Here is a 20,107-nt window from a genome sequence, read left to right on the forward strand (position 1 = left end):
AACAGGGCCTATAATCTGTCCTTTCTTGATGAAATACAAAGGCCTTGAACCCTCAGATCTAGGACCTGGAAAATTAATTTCTAAGTATGAGACTGAATTCTTGGGAGCCAGATGGAAGTGGGGATTCAACTGTGCAGACATTTACCGAGTGCTTACAATGTGCAAGGAACGTGAGGAGTCGGGAAGTGAAATGAGGTCCAAACCCTGCCGCGAAGAGTGCAGATCCAGAGGGGAGCCCCAGCTTCCAATGACTAAGTCAAGGCCAGGGTTTGCTTCCCTGGCAACAGGCATCTAATAGCCCTGGGGTTATTGCCGCCCCGTTTTCAGTGCCGCTTTTGTTTTTTTTCTTTCAAGTATCATTTCCATCCATAATGGTCCCACTGGCCCGGATTTTGCCCAATAAGAACCGAGATGAACTGAATGGCTTTTTTAACAAACTCATTAGGAACGTGATTGCCTTGCGGGACCAGCAAGCAGCAGAAGAGGTAACGTATCTTACTAGGGCCTGTCGTTGAAATGGAATGGGGCCTAATTTGGTACAGTTCTGTTTCTTCTGTCTCTTCCCTACCCACCCCACACACCACACTATGCTGGCCTTCAGTGGCCTACCACTTAGAGCCTTCCAGGGCACTGGAAGGAAAGGAGAAGGGGTGAGGAGGGGGCGAACAAGAAAGAGAAAGGGGAGGGGGAAGGATGGTGGAGAGAAACCCAGATCAAATTGTCCATGCTCTGCCATGGGTACCCCTCAAAACTCATGGCCTCTCTATTTCAAGCACAGGCAATAGCAGCCCCAAAGAATTTTCTAGGTAAATTTTCACATGTACTTTTCATCGGCATATTCTGTATACTGAAAACCGGCAAGATGGAGTTGTAGAGTGAACAGCACTACAGTTTAGGCAGCTCTCAATTAATCCCACATTGACTTTCAGCATGGAGGATGTTGCTGCAAAATCTGGGGCTGAGGGCCCTCTCACGCTTCAGCTGAGACTCAGAGACTTCTTTCCTCCTTAGACTTGCACCATGCTTGGTGCATAGTAGGAATCCAGTAAATATTTGCTGTTTGAACTTGGCTGAGAATAGAAATTGGACTTTTCAGTGTTTGGAAAATAACGTCACTGTTGGATGCATTCATGCATGTATAACACTATTCTTTAAGGGCCTCGTTGCATTCAAGAACATCGCTTCGAGAGGGAAAAAAAACCAGGGCTAACATGTCTTCTCTGGAATTGACTTGTGCAAGCTTTAAAAGAGTTGCTCAAAGATGGGTTCACAGGGCTTAACGAGGGAGGACGTGAGGTCCCTTGCTGCGCCATTGGCCCAGAAAGAGATGGGGGGTTAATTAATGCCTGGATGCACCAGCGGCCTCATCTGCCTGGCTTCCCCCTCTGGAGCCTGTGAGGCAAAGGAGTCTGGTTCAGGGTGCAGGGGACGGTGTATAGAAGCTCACAGCCCCTTGGCCCGCACCATGGTGAACTCCACTTGACGCCCTTGGAGGTGTGGGAAGAATCAGCTCGCTGATATCACTGGCCCAGCTCCGCCTAAAAGGACAGAATATTCTCATCAGGTTCCTGAGTCTCCAGAATGAGGATGAAGCCCTGGGAAGGAGGGGTGAGGAAAGCCGCATTTTCAAACCTCAGTATCGCTCTGAAGGGCTTCCTGATGACAGTTTTGTCACACACCCCACCCCTCCCCCAGCCCGAAACCCACAGGCTGTGGAATCGGGCTGAAAATTCTAAAACTGTTGCACCGAATGGCTTACTAAGAGGTGAGGGGTTTATTAAAGATCCAATTACTGGGATTGCCTCCAGCTCTTCCTTTTATAAACTCGAGAGCTATTTGTTTCAAACAATGAGCTGATCTGAGAAAAACCTCCCAACCACAAATCCAGGACTGCCCGTGTCAAGACAGAGCTATATGGTTACTAAGAAAACTTGCTTTAAACCCATCTAAACTCTGCAGACATTCCATCAAGCAGATGTGTGTTTGCGCAGTGGAAAATGCAGCACAGATGTTAAAAGGTAAATATTTTTCTAAGCTCTAGCCCGATGGGTGGATTAGACACCTACATCTATCAGGGTGCGTATTTTCCTTGGATATAACCATAAAGCAGCACTGTTTCAGTCCTAAATGGGCACTGTTCAAATAGCCTCTGTGATGCAGTGCAAATAAAAGAAACCCATCTACACTAATGCTCTTCTCCAGCGCACGGGCCCTGGAGAGCAGCCCTTTCCTCCGGCCTCTGTAGCTGGAGGTGAAGACAGATTTCTCCCGAGCTCCGATGGCCTTCTAGCAGCCTGCCTGAGCAGGGGATGAGAGCAAAGGATGCCAGCTGCACTTCTACCAAAGCCAAAGGTGCTCTCCCGCCCATGTCGTCCCCACTGCCCTCCAGCAAAGCCACAGGTGAGCCTCAGGGAGGACTGCACAGCACCCTGAGGAGTTTCGCACTCACCAGCGGATAGGCCCACGCGTTCTCCTCCAGGAGCCAAGGTAGCAGAAGGTACTCACCTCCCACATGAGCCATCATGCCCCACCCTGCCCTGACTCTGCCCGGCCAGGCTGGCAGTGGAGCCACGACAGCCACCCAGATGTTGGCAGAGCATCAGGAAGGAATCTGGGGGAAGCCAGCTCTCGAGGATGCCGCCTGGAAATGAGAACGAGCAGGCCGGGGTGGAAAGAGGCAGCCAAGTGTGGCTGACCTGAGCAGGTTGGCAGGACACGGAGGCCTTGGCTCCTGAGACTCAAGGTTCTTGATGCCCACAGGCTTAGCTGTGACCCTGCTGGAATCTCAGCAGATGTCTTGCAAGGTCACAAAAGCTGGGCACCAGTAGAGCCGCAAAGGCCTCATGACCCAAACTGCCTGCTCCAAATAACATCACTTGTAAGCCAATCCAACACAGCCTTTTTCAAAATGCATTCCCTGCACAGCCTTGTTATTTGTGGGATCGTTTATTGCACACCTAACGTGCTCAGCGCAACAACGCGGCGTGGGCTGGGGGGAGGGGGTGGGACACAGGGTCCTGCCCTGGACACGCTTACACTCTCTTGGAGGAGAAAAAGCAACAACAGGTGAGATAACAGCAATCTTAAAAGATGGAATTAAGTGCTGATGTGTGGGACACAGATTATTAATGCAATAGAAATTCAGAAGTCAATGAATTGAGAAAACGCTGCACCAAGCAAAGTACTTTGAAATTATAATATGTTTCTGCTGGTGGTTCTGATACTCTCCTTTTGCTGTTTGAGCCCCATAAACTTCAGAAAAGAGTAACATATTGGTTGTCACCCATCACATTAAAGAGCTTTTCAAAGAAGGGGTATGCCAGGGATACACTTTGTCCATGTGAAAGCAATATGCAAAAGCTTCTATGGTTACAATTAGTGGCAGTAAAAATATAAAGAATATGCAAATCGCTGATAAGGGAGGTAGGGGGAAATGGTAAGAAAGCTCTAAGCACTTACATGGGTTAAGGGATCACTGGGGACAAAGGGAATGGGGGAGGTCTTTGAAGACAAGCTTCCCCAAGGCTAGTTCCTTCCCGCCCCCCAAGTTCTGCCAACTTCCTACTGTGTGAGGAAAATGTATGGCCACCCATCCATTAGCCCTGAATGGTGCCTAAGTGCACAAGGGAACGCGTACTTTCGTTTAAATCTATATGATGTTTTCATTGTTTTATTGTTGGAAAACCAACTAACCAACCGACAGTACAAACATGCATAACGTAAAAACTCAAAGCCCCCCGCGCTGGTTTCCCCGCCTCCTCCAAGTTCACTGTGAACTGCTGGGTATAGATACTGCTGAACATTTTCTATGCGTGAACAAATGCGTGTAATTATATATATTGTACATGTACTGTTTTTACAGAAATGAGGTTCCACTGTGCAGGCTGTTCTGCAACTTGCTGTTTTTTCCTTACCAAAATGGCTTAACACCCTTCCCAATCAGTCCAGATGAACGGCCTCATCCTTTTTCAACGGCAGCATCACAGTCTGCTGTTTGCTGAGAACCAATGCCATGTAAGGGACACTGGGGGTTCCAGGTTCTTGCCATCTCAGATAACCCCACAACGAGGGTACTGGTTCCCATCAAGCTCAGGTGTGTGTCTTCGTCTGTGCCTCCGTCACGTGACTCTAAGACCAAAATGGGCATTTTCTCCTTTTGTCCCTTAGAGGCGGAAAGATTTCCTCCAACTGATCCTGGACGCCCGACATTCCTCCACCTCCGTGGGCGTGGAGAGCTTTGACATGGTCAGACAAGTCTTCTCCACCGACTGTGCAGCGGGTCCCTCCCACCTGCACCAGCCCAGACGCCTGTCCAAGCCTCTGACTGTGGATGAGGTCGTGGGCCAGGCCTTCATCTTCCTCATTGCTGGCTACGAGATCGTCACCAACACGCTCTCTTTTGCCACCTACCTCCTGGCCACCAACCCTGACTGCCAAGAGAAGCTTCTGACAGAGGTGGACAGCTTTAATGAGAAATTCGTGAGTACAGTCGTCCTTGTGAAATCCACAGGAAACATGATTTTGTGTTCGTAGAAGTGAAACGTACTTTTGATAACTTCCTTGCGAAAATCACATGCTAAGTGTATGAGATGAAATAGGGCCCACCTTCTCTGCCTCTCTGGGTTAGCAAGTAAAATGAAGTGTTCAGAACAACAGAAAAATAAAAAGAAGGGGAAGGGAGGGGAGGGGGAGAGGGAGAGGGAGAGGGAGAGGGAGAGGGAGAGGGAGAGGGAGAGGGAGAGGGAGAGGGAGAGGAGAGGAGGGAAGAGAAGAGAGGAGGGGAGGGAAGGGGAGGGGAGGGGAGGGGAGGAAAGGAGTATTGTACACATATGTTCACTGTCTAGGGCTATCCATGAAACCAGGCCTGGCTCAGGGAGGTTGCAAAGTCTTAGAAACAGGTGAGGGTCAAAAGGCAGGGGCAGGAAGGAGGTGTGGTTTCCCACTGCTATGACTGTGGAGTCAGCTCTGGGAGGCAAGTGTGAGGCAGGAAAGGGGACCAAGCTGGAAAGTGGGAGCGGGCATAAGGATGGGCCAACCCAAAGCAGGAATGAAACCCGGGTGAGCACCAAGCAGGAGGGCCATAAATGGAATGAGGTGAAATGCGGATGGTCAGCGCAAAGTCCAGATTCTGGATATTCCTTCTAGATGAGGCTCCTCTTTGGTGAATCTGAAACAAACTTTCAAGAATGCCGAGCTAGGCTACTTTATCGCCGCATTTTTTCTGGATGCTTTTGTGTGTATTGCTTTGACTTACAAGTTGTTAAAATCATTTTTTAAATCTGTGCTTTTAAAAGGAAGACCATGGGCACCTGGGTGGCTCAGTCGGTTACGCATCCAACTCTTGATTTTGGCACAGGTCATGATCTCACAGTTCGTGGGTCTGAGCCCCACATCAGTGGGGAGCCTACTTGGGATTCTCACTCTCCTTCTCTCTCTGCCCCTCCCCTCACTCAAAATAAATAAATAATAAATAAATAAATACATACATACATAGATTGAAGACCACCATAATAGACTTCTATTACATGCTGAGCCTACTTGGGATTCTTACTCTCCTCTCTCTGCCCCTCCCCTCACTCTAAACAAACAAACAAATAAATAAATAAATAAACAAACAGATTGAAGACCACCATAATAGACTTCTATTACATGCTGATATAATTATTACATTCACAATTTGGGGAGGTAGCCTGTTCTGTTATTAGAATCATCAGCAGCTTTTTAAAAATATATACTGAGCTGGAAATTGCTTCCCAGTAAATTCCACTTCTTTAACCCACCAGGGAAGTAGATGCAAGGTTAGCCTTTCTTCACCAATGCAGTTCTCCAATATTTTGATATTTCAAATATTTGAAAACTTCATTAACTGTGTTACTAATTGCCTCAACTTTTTGGCTCATCATGAGCTTATGGTCAACGTAAAGTTCCACATTCTTATGACATCTGCCAAGCCAGGTCTCCCCAGTCCACTGCTTACACAATTGATTTTTTTGAGCCTAGATGCAAGAGTTTATATTTATCCTTATTATTGCTCAACTCAGTCAAAATAATTTTGAATCTTGATTCTGCCATCTGTCATATTAGCAATTCTTCCAGCTCTGTGTCATCTGAGACTTGCTAAGCCTGCCTCCTATTCCATCCAAGTCATTGATTAAAATGTTGAACAGGACAGGGCTTCCCTCCAGGTTGAAATTGATCCATTAATCAATATTCTTTGGGCACGGAGTCTCAACAAGCCATGCATCCAAATAACCCTACCACCTATTCCTACCACCCATCTTATTCTGTTTCATGGGTACTTGTGGTATTTTTCTGTCTGTCTTTTTGTCTGTCCTTCTGTTTGTTTGAGAAGGGACCCAAGATGTCTGAGGTATGTTACAGAAAAAGAAATAAGAGGAGCTGAAGGGCATACCAGTTAGGATGCATTTAGCGGCACTTAACAAAACCCCAACCCAAACTGATTTAAGCACCAAAAAAAAAAAAAAAAACAAAAAAACAAAAAAAACTGGTGGGGAGGAGGGACTTAATAGTACAGATCACTGAGCAGCCTAGGAATAGATGTGGCTTCAGGCAAGTCTTTCTGGGCCTCAAATATGTGCTCAGGTCCCAGTTTCTCCCCAGTTCTTGGTTGTGCCTACTTCATACTGGCCCCATTCTCATTGTGCTTTCTTCTCAAAGCCCAGGCAGCCTGCCAAGAATGTATAGGACTACAGGCTTCCCTGCTCATTACCAAGGGCAAAAAGAATCTGTGGCCCCAAATTCTCAATAACAATCAGGTGAACTCTGGCCAGGATGCTTAGGTCACTGCCCATTCTTGAACCAACTATCATGGCCATGGGAATGGGGGCATGGAAGGGCTTCAGCCAGTCAATCCCACCCCTAGAGTCAGTCACACCCATGTCATATGACAGAGAACTCGGGAGACGCCTGCCAGAGGAAGTTCTGGTTGCTATCCCAGGAAGGCAGCAAAGGCAATAGTGAGAATTTGCCCCTTGGTCTCAAACAAACCAGAACACAGGTCAAACTAAAGACTTTTAAGCATCTAGAGAGTGGTCAACAGTGTGGGAGATAGGGCAGTGTATTGAAGAAGGAGCAGCAGCTCTAAGAGGTAGAAGTCATGATCCTTACCTTCATGGAATTTAATCACCAAATGAAAAAAAAATTGGGAAAAAAATACCTCCCTTCCAAATGAAACCCTCCAGGCCAACAGAAGGCATCAAGTAATCAAGTCTAGAATGTGTGGTCCAGCCTCCTTCCAATCACCCCAGCCCAAGATGGGGCTTCTTTCCCCCAGAGAACCACCTTCCATGGGGCTGTGCAGAATATTACAAGGCACTGAGACCCTATGGGGAAAAAAACAGATTTTGGTAGGTAAAGTTTTTCAAACTGTCATGTGCATAAAAACTATCTGGGAAGATTGTTTAAAAATGCAGAAGCCAGGGCCCTTTCCTCAAAGATTCTTATTCCGTAAGTCTGGGCCAGGGCCTAGGAGCCTGCGTTTTAGATAAACATACCAGGCGATTTTGATACAGGTGATCCCAGGTTCCACTTTAAGAAGTCAGCCCTAGACTCTCAGGGTCCAAACCCCTCTTCTAAGAAGAAACAGGGTCCAATGCTCTGCCCCAGCAATGGAAGCTCCCTGCCCCCACCAGGTCATTTTCTTTCTCTGAGACAAACTGGGACTGTCTCTGAGAAATAGGAATACATGGGAGTTATCATTTTTAAAAAATTGATTTGGCAGTCGCAGCTGTGTTAATAGTTGTATAAGTGTAACACATGGTACCCACTCAATGAATATTTGTAGGTCCTTCCTTCCTTCCTTCCTTCCTTCCTTCCTTCCTTCCTTCCTACAGTCAGAGTTCTGTTAACATGGGCCATCTGTCAGGACACGGAAATGCAGATTAGATGTTCACACATTCGATATTCTCCTGAAAATTTGCATGTAATGTAGGACTTGTTATAATTTTCCTGTTGCTTTCCATTCAACAAATATTTCTTGAGTGCCAGTTAATGCCAGATTCAGGCCCCAGACCCTACCCCAAGGACCTAGCTCTTCCACGATACCCCTGTAGAACCCCACACATCTCATCCGATGATTTCTCTTGTATCTGTCAATGGGATCGCTGGATTCGAGCTTCAGGGTTTCTTTCCTCTGAGTTATATCCTTTTATAGCAATGTTCTATGAGAGTCCGACAGAAGCTATGTCCCTCTCCCCAAGAACAAGAGTGTATATGTACACTGTATCAATCCAGGATTTTTTTTCTGTTGATAGTGATAGAAAACTTAATCCATATTAGCTCAGGGAGTTTATTGACCCACATAACAGAAAACTCCAGAGAGGAGATTTGTCTCGGGTGTGGCCTGATGCAGGGGCTCAAACTCTGTCACTGGAACCCGGTGTTCTCTCTCTCCCCATCTTTCAGCTCTATTCACTCTAGGCATACCCCATTCTCAGACAGGATCTCCCTTAGTGGTCTCAAGACAGCTGTGGAACCAGTGTGTTGAACAATCTGAACTACGTGAGGTACAAACACGGAAACTTTTTGTGTTTTCTCCAATTATCATTTTTTTTACTGTGCTCTGATGATCTCCTTTTCCCTTCCCTTGATGATGGCTCCAATAGATCTCAAAGATTTCTGGTCACTTTTCGGCACGAAAAAGTCCAGACTAGTCTGGTCCAGTTTAAAATTTCAGTCTCTGATCCAATTTAATGTCCTTCCATGTCCTTAGCTCACGCTGACCTGTGGCCTGAGGAAGCTGCCCCGGGGACAGCCTGTGGTCTGTTTTTAATCCATCCTAGCCTTTCCCTGTCCCTCCCGGGCCCCCTTCTCCCCCCAGGGTTGGGGCCGTCTAACAGAAGTCCCATTCCCACACAACGGAGGCTTCTCTCAGCACCTCCCATGGCGCTGGCACGGGGCCCTGCAGGACTTATCCCAAGGGCTCACGGCTTCTGGCCGTTGGGATCTCCTGGACAGTCAGCCCCCTGGAACAGGTTACTGGCAAGATGGCTCACTCTGAGCCTCCATGCCTCCTGCAGTGTCCACGTGACCCAGGGGAGACACACACCTTGGCCACACCAACAGTGGCTGCCCCCTCTGCCCTGACATCTCTCTCCAGTTACTTTTCCTCTGCTCAAATAGGCAGGGAGGGCAAATGAGCAATTCTGCTGTATCCACAGGTGAACGAAATGGAGAATGAAATGCCAGACTCAGCCAGCCGCCCCCAAACTCTATGGGTGTTCTATCCTAGACCCCATCCCTTGGCTCGGGCCCCGGCAACACTCCTCTCTAAGCTGATGATTCCTTGTTCCGACGAGTGTTCCTTCAAGTCCTCGAATCCTTCGATAGGCTGATGGGAGGGTAGTGCGGAGCCAGCTCAGGGGCGATGTGAAGCAGCGAGAGTCTCTTTCTTTGAAGTCCCAGCGAAAGGCTCACAGCATCTCACTGGTAGCGACTGGGCCACACGCTCAGCCCTCCACCAATCACAGGGACTGAGGAGATTATGATGCTCTGATTGACTTAGACCTGGGTCACTTGCCTCATCCCTGGAGTTGGTGCCTGGGAGCAGCCTCCCAGGAACCACTGAGACCTCAGATGGGGGGAGAGGGAGATCCCCAAACCCCTGTTCCTAGGAGTGGGGGGAGAATAGCTGCTGGGTGACCAGAAAACGGTGTGTCCACCCAAGTACCCAGAATCCATGGTCCCCAGATCAGAAGCTCCCACTTTCAAATTTCTGCAATCACACACACCTTTCCGCTGAACTTTCAAAACCCAGATTTCCTGAGCCGTGGGATGTAAGTCCAACAGCACATCACGCTGCTTGCACTCTTGGGCTTCTCAACCGTGAGCATGGCCTGCTCTTATGTCCTTCTCCTAACAGTGTGGCCACTTCATGCCACATGTCCCGTGATTTCCACAGAGCCAGTCAATGCTTCCTTATTGGTTACAGTGAAGTCCCGGTTGGCGGTTGGCCTCGCTGCCTCCTTTATCAGTCAGGATGTGAAACTGTCAGCAGTGCAAGTCACTAATTCAGCAGAACTCAACTTCTGGCACGCATAAGGACACTTGGAGGTCTTCCCTCACTACTGAAGATGGTCTTGGTACATGTTTTACAATTCACACATTCTGTCCCGTAATAGTCCGTGTCCTGCCACCTGTTTTGACCCAAGTGGCCTTGATGTCTTTCTCATTTCGGTGTACATATTTCTGTTTCCAGTTATAATATGGTTATAACCCACTTTATAATTCCTGCTGCTTTGTTCTAAGGCCATATGTGTTTCCTTCCAAATCATCTGGCTTTCCTCTCAATCCACCACCAAAATTCAGCTTAAAACTTTCCCTCTCAAGCCACCCAATCACTTGCCCCATGTTTCCTTTGCCCCATGTTTCCTTAGTCCTATCGAAGGGGCACTACCTTCACTAAATTCAAGCACTGAGGAGCAGGCAGCGATTTGTACGTGTGCTACTCATAAAATTGAGAAAGCACACCAATTATTTAATAAGACCTTTGTAACGTAGATGCTTCATTGTGTTCTCCAATATCTAATTTTGAAAAGGATCGGAGGGAAAAAAAAAAACCCAGCCTCTTTCCATATAAATTGTGTTTGCTATAGCTTCAGCACTTTATGTGGAAATTATTGACTTTTGATCTGGCCAAACCATTCTCTCTTCTTCTCTTTGGTGCCGGACTGTGCCAGCCGAAATTTATGACCCATTTTCCTTCTGTTTAATTGTTGTTATAAATCTGCTGTGCAGAACCCAGTTGTAAATTTATCACAAATTGGGCTAGATTGATATACAGCCTCTCTTTAGGATAATTTGAACACAGTTATGCCTTAGAAGGAAGGCCAGATTCTTAAAACTTCTCTTGAAGAGCTGCTTTGTAACCATTATAAATATCTAATTAAAATACAACTTACTCTTTCTTTTTCTCTTAAGGATAAAAGCATTCCATGCTGGGTATTTCAACTGATTAGCTCATGCTGCTAATGTGAGCAAGGTTGAGGATTTGTTCCTTGAAGCAGCCAGAGGATCTCAAAGGGGGAAAAAAAAGCATATTTTGTGGCCACACACACACACACGCCATTTTGCTCCCAACTGGCTGTTTCATAAATATACATCCTTTGTCACAAGAGGAAGGTTGGGTGGAAAAAATGTGTGTAGCTTCACACAAATTCGTCCTCGCTATGGAAAAAAAAAAAAAAAAGTCTCCCAGTTTGGATCATACCCAGGATGAATCTTCAGGGTCGTCCTCACACCGGGAGTAGGGCATAGCTGATTTTAAGATTCAGGGGAAAAACTGGAAATGGGTTTTCCCCCACTGGACAGGTTCCCTCCCCTTTTGCCCAGGTCTGCTCGAGTCCTGCTGTCCAACATTTTAGGAAGAATATGTTCAGGGGTCCTCGTCGACACGCTCACCCGGCCCCGTGGGGCTTAGAGGTGCATCTGAGCCCTTTCCTGCAGATCCCATAACAGCACAACAGGACACAAAGCTGAGACGTACAAGGCAAGAGGCAGGAACTCAGAACAACTTACAGCCCTAAAGTCATACCAAAGAATCAAAGATAAGAGCAGGGACACCGGCATGGTGAGGCTGGCAGCAACAGACCACTAGACTTCCACGGCGGGGCCTGAGATTCTGCGTTTCCAACAAGCGCCCAGGTGGTACCAACACTTCAGTCCATGGTCGACGTGCTGTGAGCATCCAGCTTCCAAACCCTCAGGCCTGCCTCTCCCCGGGTTGTGCTCTATGTGGCAAGCACTTATTCCTAATGCCAAAGCACTGATACTCCATGACCATTTACGTCTTGTTAATAAATTATGAATTTTTTTCAAAACGATCCCGAAAAGAATGATGCCACTCTCACTTTACTGAGAGGGAAAGTGAGGCGAGGGTCACCCAATCTTGGGTATATCTCTAGAGGCGTGCTGCCTATAATCCTGAACTTATCTTGCTTCTCCAGGGTGGGAGGCTAGGGGGAGCTTTTGAGTTGATCTGAAGTCATCTTCAAGGCAGATGAAGATGATAACCAGAGCCTTCTCTCACAATGCACACGCAGACTGGAGACCTGTCACATCCAACAGGTACCCACCAGGCTGGACCTTTTAGGCAGGGAGCTCCTCCTAGACCAAAAGCTCCCCTAATGAGCCCTTAGTGTACATGGTAGCTTTAAGAGTCACCAAATGAGAGTCCATGCAGAGATTACTGTGGTCAAAGAGGACTTCTTTGGTGCTATTCCCCTGGGGGCCTGGAGCAAAATCTGGACTATTCTCACTGCAGGTGGAATGTGTCCAACTTGCCCACTCCCTGTCCTTCATTCTAGAAGAGTCTGACCTAGAAAATGAGCCTCTCTCACCCTTTCCTGGCATCCCTATAGCTAATATTAGAGCACAGAAGTCTTGACAGCCTATAAGCGGGGCCTCTCTGGGTGTGTTCTAGAACTCCATCCTGGAAGTCATAATTTGTGGCTACTGCTATGAAAATACCAGTTCCTGGAAAGAAGACAACTCAAGAAAACTCAACTCAAGAGTCCCTGAAGCAGGGTGACCCATCACCCCGGATCAGGTGGCAGCCCCAGTTTTTCACCGCCCATGTGATTGTTACGTACACGCACTGATCTTCATGATCCGGGTCACCTGCCCATTTTTTCCCTTGGGGACACCTGCAGGAAGGCAGGGACCAAGTGTGCTGTGAATGAGTGCTGCTCAGGGCCAAGACCTTCCTGTGCCACCACCTGGGGCTCCAAACTCTTCCCCACGGCCTGGAGACGTCCACAGCCCATGCCCACACGCCCACCAAGGAAACTCACCCTCCCTGGCCTCGACCCCCTCCCATGGGTTTCAACAGTGACAGCCACATCCTTAGACCTCACGCCATCCAGGAACTCTGAGAAGCCCTGCTGCCTCTTCCTCTCTTTCCTCTCCTTCTCGTCCTGCTCCTTTTCTGTCTCCTCTCCTCTCTCTCCAAAGTTCACCACACTATTTAGTCTCCTTGCCCTTGTTCTGGCTCTAGTCCCCGAATCAGAGTGACACAGAAGTTTCGTGGTTCCACCTCCTGACCCACTGCCCACGTGGGAGCCCCTGGCACCCCAGAAGCCTGTAGTTTTGTACCAAGATGTCCCGAATGGGGGCAGTGGGGGCAATCAAGCGAGAGGCAGGTTGAAGAGCAGGAAGGACTTACAGATGTTTTTCCTGTGCTTCCCAGATCAGCACTTCAGCACTTTGAATTTTTAGCAATTAATGCTCCAAGCTGTCCCCACCTCGCGAGTCCCCGCAGAGAAGTTCTGTCTCAGCAGAGGGAGAGGTGACCCACAAGGAGTGGTTCCTTGGGGAACAGGCCACACCAATCAGCATATATTTGGTGCCTTTCATGTCGCAACTCGGAGTATTTTTTTTTAATTTTTTTTTCAACGTTTATTTATTTTTGGGACAGAGAGAGACAGAGCATGAACGGGGGAGGGGCAGAGAGAGAGGGAGACACAGAATCGGAAACAGGCTCCAGGCTCTGAGCCATTAGCCCAGAGCCCGACGCGGGGCTCGAACTCACAGACCTCGAGATCGTGACCTGGCTGAAGTCGGACGCTTAGCCGACTGCGCCACCCAGGCGCCCCACAACTCGGAGTATTTTATATTCAATATCTGAGCCTCTAGAGGGCCAGGCTTTGTGAAGCAAATAAGCTGGTGGGGTCAGTGCACATCAATCCAGAAAAGCAAGAATTAAAAGTAAACTGGGGAAAGTGGGCTCCACAGGTGAAGCTCGGGGTTCTGTGGGTCCTCTTGGCACTGAGGTAGATTCTCAACTGAATGGCTTATTTATTTAACTACTGCTCTCATTCTGGGCCCTTAAAACATCACAGGTATGGGTTGTATTCCCAACGATTAGCTTTTGGAATGAATGAAGAAAGAAAGAAAGAAAAGGAAGGAAGGAAGGAAGGAAGGAAGGAAGGAAGGAAGGAACATATGCATTTTTTTTTTTTAACTCCACTTAACTCCAGTGACCAAAGCTGCTTTCACCCCAGTGGAGCAGGACCTCAGAATGGTCTCAGCTGGCACAAATTTAAAGACTCCCATTCGTTTTTCCACCCATCCATCACTAGCCTTAAATTTCACCACTTAGAGATCCTTCCTTTGTTTCACCACAGTATCCATTATTAAAATGCCACTTACTCCTGGGAGGGGCAATATAATGAAGTCCCCGCTAGGATATGAGCCCTGCGAGAGCAAGGACGCGGCTGCCTGGCACACTGCTACATCCCAGGGCCTCCAGCAGTGCCTGGCACATAGTAGGCTCGTGATGAATAGGTGTTGGATGAATGAGCGAACGAACAAATGTTCGTTTGCCCCTTCTTTTCTAACAGCAGATAAACTGAAAGCAAATTTGAGTTGGGGAGATGTAGGAAGGCGCACAGGAGAAAACAAGGTTACTGCACCCTGGGAGGAGGAGATGGGGGGCAAAGAGACAAGGTCACGGCCAAGGGAGATGCAGGTAGATGAAGGCAGCACCCGGTGGTCTGTAGTCCTATAATTGTGCTGGGACCCAGAACCCTGCATGCCAAGGAACGGAGGGAACCTGGGCTCTCAGGATCAGAGGGGATCTTCGGAGCCATCTAAGGCAGCCCCCCACCCAGGACAGATAACATGCCATTGCACTTGAATGCTTCCAGGAGCAAGGAACTTGCTACCTTATCCTTACTTTAAGTTGAAATTTGCCTTGGTTAATTGTCCACCCACTTGCCTACTTGTTCTGCTTCTCTCAGTTCATGGTATTTGTCTAGTGGAATCAGCAAGTCAGTAGCTTCCGCCTGGGGAGGCAGGGTGGGGGCTCCTTCTATGCTCACCAATCGTCAGCGACTGGGGATCTCAGAGATGGAGAGAGAGGAAGGGAAATTGAGAAGTCAGTAGAGAACAGGGACCTTCCTAAAATGTTTGCTTGTAGCCCAGACGTTCAATTTACTCTGTTTTCTGGCAAGTCTGTGTTGCCCCAGGACTGTAGGCAGCATTATCTTTTATTTTGGGTGTTTTGTGTGTGTTGCGTTTGTTTTTTGGTTTTGGGGTTTTTTTTGTTTTTAGCATCTTGTTTTACAGCTGAATATGGTACGTGTGAAAATAGCAACCACATGAGCTTGTTAGCCCAAGCATATGAATATTCCAGATCAGAAGGGATGTTTGACTCCCCTATGAATTGCAATGTGTAAGGTTTATAAAGTTAAGCACTTAGAATTCTGTCTTTAAAATTTAAATATTTAGATTGGGTCTCTAGGACACAAAAGGCAATGCCTGTTTCTCACTCGCTTAATTTGATTTTTTTTTTTTTCTTTTTGGTAGCACAAGTTGTTTTTCAAAGCCTCATTCCTTGAACGTTCCCTATAGGAGGAATGTAATTAAACTCCACTGGCCTCCCCCTGCTGGGACCAAACTGGGGCCAGAGCTGTAGCAAGCATAAAGCAGATACCCTGCGAAAAGAATCCTTATTATAAAGATGAGAAGAGAATCAACTTCCCTCTGGTTATGAACAAGAAGCTTTAGAAAGCCACCCAGGCTCTTTCTTGCAATGGGCTTAGACTCCAAGACATTTTAATTAGTAATTTAAGACTGGAAGGCAGAGGATAAACTTCTCATCTCCTTAGCTATAGGCAAGAACATCAACTCGATGAGAAACTGGTTCGAGTGGCTGAGGAGGAGGGAGGGCCGGGGGGAGGGTGTTTCTTGGAGAAGCACAAACTTCTCCATGGAAGTGGTATACCTAGGTATCCTGGCCTTGTCAGTCACGATTTAGGGGTCCCACTCCTTGAAGGCAGTCTTCCCTCTTGTTGGCAACAGGCACCGCCTCTCGCTGGTGCACCTGCTTGGTTGCAGAGTCAAGAAGCTCTCACTGAGGGGAGGGCTCCCAATCACATTCAGACCAAACCTAGACTCTTCTCTGATCAAGGAGGCACTGCCATCCGAGTGAGGGGACCCCGAGACCTGGGTGCTATGGCCCTCGCCCTGCCAACGGCGCATGTGGAGGCCCTGAGCTGCCACTCACTGGCAGTGTGTCATGGAGGACTGGCATAATAATATCTGTTCCTCAGTCTTCCTGTCTGTAAAATGGGGCCAGCAACAGTATATAGCTTGTGAGGTTGTCTCGAGAATTAAGTGAATGAACCTAGGTACGATTCTGGGCACAGGGCCAGTGTGTACGCTATTATCCCCCATTCCCCTTTCTGTGCCTCAGTTTCCTTCTCTGTGAAAGGAAGAGGTCGAACTAGACTTCTTCGCTGGAAGAGATGATGAATGATGATTGAATGTTTATATGCCAGGCCCTAAACTAAGTTCTTTACATATAAAAGTTAACTCGACTCTCACAACGTTACGAAGCAGGAACTATCACCATCCCCATTTAATCAATGGGGAAAGAGAGGCTGTATGGGTCAGGGATATCCAGAGGAGCAGAACCAATGGGGGGAAAGGGGAGGGGGCAGAGAGAGAGAGAGAGAGAGAGAGAGAGAGTTCTTAAGGAATGGACTCATTAGATTGTAGGGACTGGCAAGTCCAAACTCCACAGAGCAGGCCAGCAGTCTAGAAACTCAAGTCAGGATTCAATGCGGCAATCGTCAGACTGAATTTATTCTTCTTCAGGAAACCTCAGTTTTTGCTCTCAAGGCCTTTCACTGACTGGATGAGGTTCATCCACATTATCAAAGGTAATCTCCTTTCAAGTCAACTGATTGTACATGTCAACCACATCTATAGAATATCTTCACAGCTACACCGAGGTCAGTGTTTGATTAACTAGTTGCGTTCTGTGGCCTACCCAAGTCCGCATGAAAGGCTAACCATAAAAAAAAAAAAAAAAAAAGAAAGGCTAACCATCACAGAAGCATCGAGAAGATAATCTGTCAAGGGTTATAAACTAGGATCGGGGCCTAACTTGGATTAGAACTCACACCTCCCCACCATGCAGTCTCCATTCTTTTCAGCATTGTCTCTCACGTTCAATGATTCTGAAGCTGCTCCTCAATGGGTCAGTGACCCTCGTGGGTCAGTGATGGCTCCAGCGTTTCTATAAAGGGGGGCTTCTGGGCTGCCCCTGGGGTGGGGAGCTTGTAGCTGTGTCTGTCCCACACCTTCACGGCATTGAGAAGAATGCCAGTTGTCCAAGCAGATGGGGGCACACACCATCATCTGTCACCTTCATCTGCACCATGGTGACCTGTCATCCTGGCTCTCTGCTCTACGGATAAGTTTTCCTAGAAGGTCTTGGCTTTGTGGTGGCTTTTCCCCCATCATTCTGGAACTTTTTCAAGGCCCGTTCTCTGAATATATCAGTTCTCTTTCTCTGTGGCCCACACAGCACAAGATGAAGAGTACATGGCAGCTTCTTCAATGATCTGCCCCCCTGGATGCCTACCTCACGCAGCAGGAATATTCCGGACACAAACATCATATCCCAGGGCTGCTTTCTCCCACCACACACCACTCTTGGTGCTTTTCTCATTTTTCTGTGACACTGGTCTTGTCTCATGTATTGTACACAGTCCTCCAGCCATCCCAGGCTTTCCCTTCGGGTCCCACGCCCCTGGAATTTCCCAGCAGTTGCCTTTCATTGTGTTCTTTGCTCAAGAGCGTGAAATGTGCATCTGAGACATTTGTCCTGCAGCCGATTACCGACCTGGTCCTCTTCTGCCATTACCACGCCACTGTAGACAGCGAGCTCTGTCCTGCCTCTCGCTGGCTCCCCACTGGACACCAGACTAGATGCTCTCCCGGCTGGCGCCAGCCGTTAACTGCTGCTGAATGCCACCTTCCTCGTCCTGAGACTATGAAGGTGCTGCCTGCCCTCTGTCTCACAAGGATGCTCCTCCTGCCCAACTCCTCCCTGATACGCAGCTGCTCCCTGCTAAGGCCTACAGAGTGCTCCCCAAATCCCCTGAGTCTCTCACTCAAGTGGACCAAGGCCTGGGGTTAGAGGGCAGACCCCAGCCCACCTCTAGGCAGAATCTGACTTCAGGCAACTAGAGACCTCCCGGCACTTCCTTCTCCTATCCACTCGACCACTGGGATTGAGGGCCACATGCAAATTAAGGCCCAAGAGCAGCCAGGGGTAGTCCCCGTCCTTGAGAACTTACTAGAAACCAGATATTTGGGAGCCACCCCCGGTGATTCTGATGTAGCTGGCCCGCAGCAAGGCGGGGCATCATGCTTCTTGAAAAGTCTCCAAGCGATTCTAAGGTACACCCAGGCTGAAGAACTGGTGCCATATTCCCCTGAGGTGTATCTGCAAACTTAAACAGTGACCTTGGGTTGGATAATTAAGGACACGACTAACTTTACAAATAATCAGCATGATTACTGGAGTTGCTTTTTACTTTTGTAGAAGTCACTCATTTGGTCACCTGGAAATAGTGGGGCTTCTGCCACTGTGTTGTGGGGCAGATCCAGCCCACCCAGAGAGCCAAGCAGCAGAGACTCTGCCTGCACTGCCCGCGAGGTGACTGCTCTGAACACTCAGCAGACCAGCCTCTGCGAAAGCACCTCTTAGATTACGACCCTTAGACCTGGAGGACCCCAAACCAGAGGCCATCTGGTCTGGGCCCTCCCACCCCCCTGCCCCCCACAGGAGCAGGAGGGGCTGTTGCTCCATCTTATGGACAAGACAACTGAGGCCTAGGGAGCTCCCTCAGGCCACGTGTCATCTCAGAATGAAGGGAATGTGTTTGTGGCCGCTCAGAGCGTGTCCCTCCCTCCCTCTCTCTCTCTCTCTCTCTCTCTCTCTCTCATCCTTTCACCTTTCTCTCAAAAGCTCATTTAATGATTCACCAGCCTGGCTGCAAATCAGTGATTTGTAGACCTGAAAGACACTAATGATGTGGTCACCACCATCATCATCCTAACAGTAAACATTTATGGACCACTGTAATTATTCGCGATGATTTTATGTATGAAATAAATCTGACCTAACTCTGTAAAGAAATGGGCCCTATGAAGCAAGATGATTATGTCAATTAGAAATCACCTAGAAACACTGAACGGAAGTGTCTCAAGTTCTGCGACACACGTACCATCTGGCGGTTTTGTTTCTGGGCTTGATTCACTGAGTCACTTTGTACAATTTCAGGGGGCATTGTCTCTCTTCCTTAACTCAGTCTCTAACCTGCGGCCGGTAGTAACTCTCTATTTACCTTAGCTGTGTTAAAGTTCTGCTACAGAACTACCCCATTTCCAATTTGTTTTCATCAAGGAGTGATCCTTTGGGGTCAAGTATTCAATATCAAACAATATTGATAATAATTATGATGGGAATAATAATAAGAATGGCTATTCATTGAACACGTGTTCTGTGCCCGACCCTGGGCCAAACAATTCTAACAACCAGTTCGCTATTTTTAAGTACAGAAAATATTTCCTTAAAGATTAGGAAATTGAAACTCAGAGATTAAGTGAAGGGCTCAAGGTGGAAACAGAGCCTAGATGTGAACTCAGATCCACTAGCTCACAGTTCCTAGATGCTGTCTTGGGACTGACCACTAGGTCTGTAGTAGATTGTTCTATGAGAGCAGATGGCTGTCTAAAACCACACGTTCGGACACATTTATGACCCTTACGTTAGCACTGTGATAGCCAGGCCTCTCTCAGGGTGTCAGAAAGTTCCCAGAGTCATTTTTCCTCCTCTCCTGGGTGGTCCCCTCCTTGTCTTCTGCCAGGATAAATGGCATTTGCTACTTAGATCTTTGGCTTTGAGGAACTAAGACACCCTAATAAATCAAGATGTGTCAGTCTCAACCATAAAAAATTAATTAATTTACTTCAACAACCAATAAACAGATCAAACAACATAAAAATCTACGGCAAAAGAAAGAAAGAAAAAAAACCTAAGCCAAGAAGTATATAGTTTCTTTTTACTTAACGTTTGATAAATTTACATTCTCCTCATCTGCCCTTGGGTGTCTTAAAAGGAAATTCTATCAATATTTCCACGTAAAAAAATTTTTTTTCTATAAAATCCACATCAGAATCCCTCTAGTCATTGTGTTTCTTGGGTTTCAGACAGGCAGTTTCTTCCTTGGGAATAATTTAGATGTCAAACCTGTCATTTATCATTGTATCTAGTAGCATTTTTCTCCCTGAC

At 47.6% G+C, this 20,107-nt stretch overlaps 1 protein-coding gene across 1 annotated transcript in view; it reads left to right on the top strand.

The window, feature by feature from the left end:
* Nucleotides 1-20,107, top strand: part of TBXAS1 (thromboxane A synthase 1) — a 154,945-nt gene that overhangs the window by 101,521 nt on the left and 33,317 nt on the right. The window contains exons 8-9 of the mRNA XM_043589705.1: nucleotides 355-485; nucleotides 4,168-4,479. Of these exons, the coding sequence (XP_043445640.1) occupies nucleotides 355-485; nucleotides 4,168-4,479 (443 nt within the window). The remainder of the gene's footprint in view (nucleotides 1-354; nucleotides 486-4,167; nucleotides 4,480-20,107) is intronic.

Source organism: Prionailurus bengalensis, chromosome A2, assembly GCF_016509475.1.
Source record: "Prionailurus bengalensis isolate Pbe53 chromosome A2, Fcat_Pben_1.1_paternal_pri, whole genome shotgun sequence".
Classification (NCBI taxonomy): domain Eukaryota; kingdom Metazoa; phylum Chordata; class Mammalia; order Carnivora; family Felidae; genus Prionailurus; species Prionailurus bengalensis.